Genomic DNA, 8,148 nt, shown 5'->3' with positions numbered 1-8,148 from the left:
AGTCAGTGCTGGACTCCCAGCTCACAGGCTTTATCCTCCCCAGTCAGTGCTGGACTCCCAGCTCACAGGCTTTATCCTCCCGGCAGAAAATGCTTGTTCATCACACAAAGCAGGACAAACAAACACCAAGGGCTTCGTGTCAGTTCAGATCATTTTGCTGCTGAATGAGTTTGCACAAACCTATGCTTTTTTCTTTTCATTTTTCACCATAAGGCCCGGTGCAAAGCTGGCCCGTGGCTTTTGGTGGGTGTGTGATGTCCACACTGGTCTGGGGGTTCACTGAGATCAGCTTCGCCGGCCATTTACTGGGGTGATGGTATTACAATTAAGCCCCTTGGGGAACACAGCACACTATCGCTAGTCTGAATTCCAGAGCACCAGAATTTATGGCAATTAAGTTTATGAAGAGGCCGTTGGAAATTGAGAGTAACAAGTCAGCAAAAGTCGTGGATTAATCATTGGAAAAGACAAACTGCACGCCACGGAACGACAGAGCTGGAAGGGAACCCGGGAGGGGGAGATGGCAGCGTCCCAGGACTCCTGCCTCCCTGGCTCTTCTGGGACACCAGGCTGCCTTTGGGAAGAATCTATCTAGCAGGGGTCCTCAAACTTTTTAAACAGGGGGCCAGTTCACTGTCCCTCAGAACCTTGGAGGGCTGGACTGTGGGCCCCAGGAGGAGTCGGCTGCTAAGTAGGACCTGCAGCAGCGGCAAAAACACCTGGCGGCCTGGATAAATGTCCTAGGCTGGCCACATGTGGCCCATGGGCTGTAGTTTGAGGACGCCTGTATAGTCCACCTTACTGACCCACCCCAATCTTCGCCAGCCCGTCCCAGAGGGAAGAGCAGGCCAGTCCCAAGGGGCCTCATGCTGCAAGGCCTGCACAGACAATGGCAGAATGGCAGGACACAAGGTCCTCCCTCCAGCCCACTCGCCCACCCTCAGATTTTAGGTACAGGTGGCATAGGCTACGGAGATCATGTTCTCCTGGTCTAGATGAGTCAGGTTTGCATGATCCTGAAGTTTTTTTGAAGAAAAAATTCTTTAAATTCTTTAATTGAAGAAATTATAAGAAACACAAGCTATGAAAGGTGACATTCGGTCCACTGTAACAAATACCAATAAGCCAGTATATGGGCCTATGTGTATACGTATAGAGGTGATCCTGGGAGCCTTCATCAGCCAGTATATGTGTGTATGTATATATGTATAGAGGCAATTCTGGGACCCTTAATGGCCTCCTGTTTGGATTTTGTTTACTTAGCATCTAAGTTAATAAACACAGCGTCTGTTAATCATTAACCTTGGCAGTGACATTGATGAAGTCCTCCCATTTTTTTTTTCTGACACAGAGCCTCAAGCTGTCAGCCTGGTAGAGTGCTGTGGTGTCATAGCTCACAGCATCCTCAAACTCTTGGTTTTAAGTGATTCTCTTGCCTCAGCTTCCCAAGTAGCTGGACCACAGGCGCCTGCCACAACACCTGGGTATTTTTTGGTTTCAGCTGTCATTGTTGTTTGGCGGGCCCGGGCTGGATTCAAACCCACCAGCTCTGGTGTATGTGGCTGGCGCCTTAGCCACTTGAGCCACGGTGCCGAGCCATGATGGAGTTCTCCATGTGGGCGAAGGCAGAACTGTGAGGTACATGGAATTCCAACCCTCCAGCTGTGGATAAGGACATAAGGAGGGGTGACTTGAAGCTGTTTTCCTCCCAGAGTTTGAGCTTTCTGGACACTGAGTTAGGCCTGGATCGACTCTTTTGCTCACTAGTTTTTCTGCTTTTCTTCGCAGTGAATGGCAACCCGGGGAAAGTGACTTGGTGGACACATTCTGAAACCCTGTGTGGCCAGAGTGAGGTCAGTGTGCAGAGAACGTCCTCTCTGTAAACAGGGACACCCAGACAGGACAGCCAGCAGGGGCTCTGAGAGGGGCCATGGCCTCCGCTCTCCATTTTGTGCTCTCTGTACTGAAGGGCTGCCTTGGGCCAGGTGGGGTGTTACTTTTAAAATAGAAAGCAAATGCTCAGTCAGTGACTGGTCTGCCTCTGTTAACAGCAGAGGTGAGCTATAAGCTCTTCACCAAGAGCGTTCACCTTCAGCATGAACTCCCTGTTCCAAGGGTTCCTTTGGCTGGAGGTTAAAGGGTGGATGAGGAAGAAGGAAAGAGAAGTGACTCACATTCCACTCTCTTCTCCAGCACGGCCAAGTGGTTGGCAACTTCAGCTTTCAGTTCGTTGATCTTAAACGCTCTAGGAATGAAAACAAGAGTGAGAGGAAGCACAACCCTTGAAGTCCACAAGGCCGACACTTCTAGGCAAATACTGATTGAATCCCTCCCCGCCAGGGGTGAGGCCTGGAGGTGGGTTGCGGAGGGGCTGGGTGCCAAGACGCCGGAGTGGCTTTGCGGGCATTGCAATGTCACGGGAATAGTCCCCAGGATGGAGACTCACTGCCGTACGCCAGCAGGCGTATTCATTTCCTCAGACCTGGGTAGTGGACAAAGGTTTCCAGGGAGGACAAGTGGCACCGTCTCTGCTCTTGGGGTGAGATAGCTCAGCCCCCACACCCTGCCCCGGGGCACAGACACCCAAAGGGGCTGTAGTCTGAGCCCCAGGCTCCAGCCCATTCAGTTTGAACACTGCAGGGGCTTTTTAAGTAACAGTATACATCTTCCCTTCCCCCCATTTTTATTACTCTGGGGCAGTAAGATGCCACAGAGAAATCAATTTGAGAAACTGAAAATTCAGTGTTTATGTTAGAATTGGGGGGACCACTCAGAATGAACAGGAGATACCCCAACTCCCAGAATACCAGTAGGAAAGCACATTTGTAAAGTGGTGTCAGCTCTGGTAGATTGTTCTCCTAGTCCCAGGAGAGCCAGCTGAGGAAATTCTCATTGTCAAAGTGCCTCCCTGACATGGTCTTTGGTATGAGGCGAGGCTTTCCTGGACCCCATCCAAGCTGGCTCAGTTACAGAAGCCACAGAAGGGTCCATTCTGGAGGCGGTTTCTCCAGGTGGGGGACATGTCCGAGCTGCAGCCAGCCAGCTGCAGGGCCAAGACCCACGTTCACAGAAAGACAGCACCGGGCGTAGAATGTGTTTAGGAGTCGGTACCTCGAGAACTGCTCTGCCACCTGGGCCAGCACGCTCTGGATCAGCTCTTCTCTCTCTGCAAACCGAGGAGGGAGACAGATGGGACACAGACGGGAGAGACCAGAGGAAGGACGTGCGGGGCACCTGGGCTGCACACAGGGCCTAGAGCTGCCTGCAGGGACACTTGGACCTCTCGGTCGGCAACCGGGGCCTCCCTCCTCCACACGCACTTTTCCTCCTGGCTGCTCCAGCCCACAGCCTGATGGCACCGGCTATAAAAAGCAGGCAGGACTGGGTCTCTAAACACGGGAAGCTTTCTCTTAGTGCCTGGGTCTATTTTATGGGGGCAATTACCGTGACAGAGTGAGTTCAAGTGCAAAGCATGGTGTTCTCACGCTGGCCTGCAGAGGAAGCCGGCCAGGTCAAGTTACTCTGTCCCTTTGTTGCCAGGTCTGTAAAACTGGGCTGGGCGGCTGGTTTTACAAGGTCCGCCAGGGCTGCGTGTACCCTGCGGTCTCCGTTTCCGGGCAGGCCCAATGGGGGACCCTCACTGTTTTCATCTGCACTTCCTGCTTCTGGGAAGGGAGAGATCTCTTCCTGGTAATGGTTAGCCATTAGCTCATGCCTGAATCACTGAGAACCCACGCCAGGCTTAGCCTACACAAAATATAAAAAAAAAAGAAACAAATCTCCCCAAACAAAAAATCCAATTGGTCAGGGAGCCTCAAAAACTAAAAATGTTCATAACGTCTGAGCCAGTGTCCCATTTCTAGGAAATAATCTTGCGTGTGCACAAGAGAAGCCCATCACAATGTCATCTGCAGGGTGACAAGGGTGACACGCATCTCCATCAAATGGAGGTTTGGTAGATAAAAGATAATGTATCTGTACTAGAAACCATACTCAGCTAAGATAATAAACAGCATCTTGAAAATGTTCATGTTTATTGCTAAAGTAAAAAAAAAAAAAAAAGATTTTAAAACAGTCACACAAAGTCGTCCCACTTTTTTTTTTGCAGTTTTTGGCCAGGGCTGGGTTTGAACCTGCCATCTCTGGCATATGGGGCTGGCGCTCTACTCCTTTGAGCCACAGGCACTGCCCAGTCATCCCATTTTTAAAGACCTATTGGAGGGTCCACTCCAAAATAATAGTAGTGATTATCTTTTGGTGATAAGATTATGTATAAATTATATTTTCTTATTTTTTTCTCTTTATCTTATTCATTTTCTATAATGAACATATACACGTATTAGTTTCATAAAAAGAAAAGACATTTCAAAAACAAATCGATTTAAATTAACCTCTCAAGACCTCCTGGCTTCACCTGTCAAATGAGAGGGTGGACCAGATGACCCAAGGTTCCCTCTGATTTTACCATTCAGTGACTTGATAAAAAAAAAAGAGAAATAATGTTTCATTTATCTCCTGAAATTACAACAATAAAAATGTCAGCCAGGAAACTTTCGTAGAACCACGGGCCGAGGTGCTGGCTGGCTCAAGACCCACACACCTACCAGGGAAGAAAGCGACCTCCATTGATTAGATTACCGTTAAGAGTTCATAGGCCTCTGTGGTGACCTCACCAGGGTTATAGATCAATTATTATGAAATTTTTGGAGAAAGTAACATATTCCATAAGAGTTAATGATCTTAGAGGTAGAGAGAAACCCAGGATCGCACCAGCCCATCCCCAGCCCAGACCCCTCCCCGCACAGCAGCAGGTGCTTTCAGCAAGCGCTTACAGAGCAGGCACCAACATGGATAGCATCCTGGGCTGTAGGGAAAAGCCCCAAATGTAAAAGAATTGAACCACACGGAGTGCATTTCCTGACTGTAAGAGAATTGAATTAGAAGACAACAACAGAAAGCCAGCAGGAAAGTCTTCCAACATGTGGCAATCGAACAGCAGCCCTCTGAGTGAGTCATGTGTCAAGGAGAAAGTCTCAAGACAAATTTCAGAAGACACTGAACTCAAAGAAAATGAAAACACATCAAAATGCAGCTGTGAGACGCAGCGACAATGCCGGCAGGAAAACGGCCAGCACCACGGGCAGTGCCAGGAGATGACTCCCAACTCCAGACTCAGAGATCCTGCCCTAGGCACCCGGGAAAGGAAGAGCAAAAGGGACCCATAGAACAGCAGAAGGAAGGGAGGGAGCAGCACAGAGAGCCGTCCATGAACTAGAAGATAGAGGAGCAATGCAGAGAGTCAACGGAGCACACAGCTACACATGTGGAGATATCAGATAAGACCCTGCAGACATCAAAGGGGCAGTAAGGGAAGGCTGCAAGCTACTCTACACACACTGTGTGAGCCGATCCCAGACAAGCAAGGAGCAGCATAACCCGCCCACTGAGGAACAGGCCTCCTGAATGCCCCAACTATTAAGGAATTCAATTTGTAATTTTAAAAAGTCCCAGAGAGAAACTTCCAGGTCAGATGGTGCCGCTGGAGAATTCTACTCAACATTTAAAGGATTAACACAATTCTAAATACTGTCTTTCAGAAAACAGAAGAGGAGGAAACATGTCCTAATTCATTTCATGAAGTTAGTACTATCCTGATACCAAATCCAGACAAAGCCAACAGTGCAGACTACAGACCAATATCCCCGTCATGAATACTGACACGGAAATCACTTACAAAGTATCAGCAAACGCAGCTCAGAAATATGTAAAAATAATCACACATCAAGATTAAGTGAAGTTTGTACCAGGAACGCAGGGCTGTGCTACACGTACACCATGGAATACTATTCAGCCAGAAAAAGATGGAGACTTTATGTCTTTTGTATTAAACTGAACGGAGCTGGAACAATTCTTGTAAAGTATCACAAGAATGGAAAAGCAAGTATGCAATGTACTCAATACTAATATGAAGACAATAGATGAACTAGTACACGCCCACATGGGAGAAAAACTCAATTCAATTCCAATTGGGGGGAGGGGAGAGAGTGGGGGATGGGTGAGCTCCCCTAATGGGCACAATGTAAGGGTGTACGGCTCACCTCCTGGGCGTGGGGCACAGCTACAACAGGGACCTTACCTGACAAATCTAAACATTATAACCCAATTGTTTGTACCTTCACATTAATCTGAAATTGAAAAGAAGAAATCAGAGAAGGTCTAAATAAATGACAAAACTGACTATGTTAATTTGTTGGGAGTCACCATATGGTAAAGAATGTCAATTCTCCCCAAATTGGTAGACAGGTTTAATGAAATTTCTATCTAAATCCTAGCAAGATTTTTCATTTGTAGAAATAAAGGTTATCCTAACATTTATATAGAAATGCAAAGGAACTAGAAGAGCTGAAACAATTATGAAACTGAGACAAAATGGGTCTCTCCAATCTTGGGGTTATTATACAGCATAGTGACACGTGGGGTACTGTGAGAGGGCAGAGGGACACTGCACGGGTGCACACAGACCCCAGCCATACCCACATGATGTATCCAAGGAGCAAAAGCAAAGGGTTGGAGGAAAGGGAGCCTCCTCACACAGCACCCAGAGGACGAGGAGCCTCCACAGGCAGAGGACGAGGAGCCTCCACCTACAACTCACAGTTTAAATAAAATGTGAAGCAAAGTGGACCACAGATGCAAAGTGTAAAACTCTAAAACATTTAGAAAAAAATACAGACCAAATCTTCAGAGTCTTGGGTAAGGCAGGGAGTTTTTAAGACTTGACACCAAAAGTACAGGCCAGAAAAGGGAAAACCAACAAACCGAACTTCACCGAAATCAAAATTTTTGCTCTGAGAAAGATTCCGTTAGGAGCATGACAAGACAAGCCCCTGTCTGGGGGAAGAAACCTTAAACCACGGATCTGACAAAGACCTGGACACGGAACATGTAAAGAGCCGTCACAGCCCAGCAGGGAAAGACAGAACCACCCAGTCTGAAACTGCATTGCTGGAGCAAGCACAGAGATGGACACAGCTCGGGAGAAGACACGTCCTTAACCTTCAGGAAACGCAAAGTAGAGCCCAGCGAGACGGCACTGCACACTTATCAAAATGGCTAAGACAACACCCACACCGGGCGATCCCGGAGCCCTGGATGGCTCACACGCTGCTGGTGGGGGTGGAAGCGCTGCAGTCATTCTGGAAAACAGTCTGGCAGCTCCTTAAACCACCATATGACCCAGTGTCTGCACTCCTGGGACTCAGAGCCATGAAAACTTCTGTTGACACGAAACCTTGCACACAGTGCTCACAGCAGCGCACGCTGGAAATGAGCCAGACGCTTCGAGGGGAGGTGTGAGCAAAGTGTGGCCCACCCACCTGTGGGACACTGCTGGGCAGAAAGGAGGACAGGACTATTGACACGGGCGACCGGAGGGACCTCAGAGGATCACGCTGAGTGGAGATCCCCAGTTACCTACTCTGTGGCCCCGTCATAGAAATGACAAGACTGTAAAGATGGAGACCAGATCCGTGGTTGTCAGGGGTTAGGATAGGGTGGGGAGTAGCAGAGAGTGGCGTGGCTGTAGAAGGCCAGTGGGGACCCTGCGGGGACAGAATGTTCTGGATCCCGACTGTGTCCGAGTCAACACTGGGCGGTGACCGCACACCAGAGTTGTGCAACATGTTATCATTGGGAAGAAGGAGTGAGGACACACAGGCTGGGTCTGCATCTGTTCTCACGGCTACAGATACATCTACAAGTAAGCAACGTGAGGCTGGAGGCTGGCAAAGCCAAGGGACGGTTTTCCTCTGGGCTCTCGTGTGGGCTCCTGTGAGTACCACGGTGGTTTCGTGCTTGAATTTGGCCCCTGGTGCGAACAGCAAGCTGCCCTGTGTTCCTTATCCACACCTTCTCTCAGCCCAGCCCAGCCCAGCGCCAGGGACGGACGTTTGGGTTCTGTCTGACTTACAGCTGCCCCTTGGTCCAGAGGCCACCCAGGCCAGCGGAGCAGTGTGTCTCAGCCGTTCTCAGAAAGAGTGTGGAGTGCACGGACTTGAGAGTGCAGCTTCCGTGAGCTACGCCCAGGTCACGTGCTCACACGGACGGGCCACAGCAACTGAGCACCGTGAACCCAGGGCATTGTCTCCT

At 49.2% G+C, this 8,148-nt stretch overlaps 1 protein-coding gene across 1 annotated transcript in view; it reads right to left on the bottom strand.

Moving 5' to 3' along the window:
• Positions 1–7,353, bottom strand: part of PDE9A (phosphodiesterase 9A) — a 34,420-nt gene extending 27,067 nt beyond the window's left edge. Inside the window, exons 1-3 of the mRNA XM_023518107.1 lie at positions 7,057–7,353; positions 3,112–3,166; positions 2,175–2,245 (exon numbers count right to left, since the gene is read on the bottom strand). Of these exons, the coding sequence (XP_023373875.1) occupies positions 2,175–2,245; positions 3,112–3,166; positions 7,057–7,195 (265 nt within the window). The 5' untranslated portion in view covers positions 7,196–7,353. The remainder of the gene's footprint in view (positions 1–2,174; positions 2,246–3,111; positions 3,167–7,056) is intronic.
• Between the last annotated feature and the right edge of the window lie 795 nt (positions 7,354–8,148).

The sequence above is a fragment of the Otolemur garnettii genome, unplaced genomic scaffold (genome assembly GCF_000181295.1).
Source record: "Otolemur garnettii isolate 467f Iridium unplaced genomic scaffold, OtoGar3 scaffold00128, whole genome shotgun sequence".
NCBI classification, from domain to species: Eukaryota; Metazoa; Chordata; class Mammalia; order Primates; family Galagidae; genus Otolemur; species Otolemur garnettii.
The sequence above is the reverse complement of the archived record's forward strand: the minus strand, read 5'-3'. Positions and strand labels throughout refer to the sequence as shown.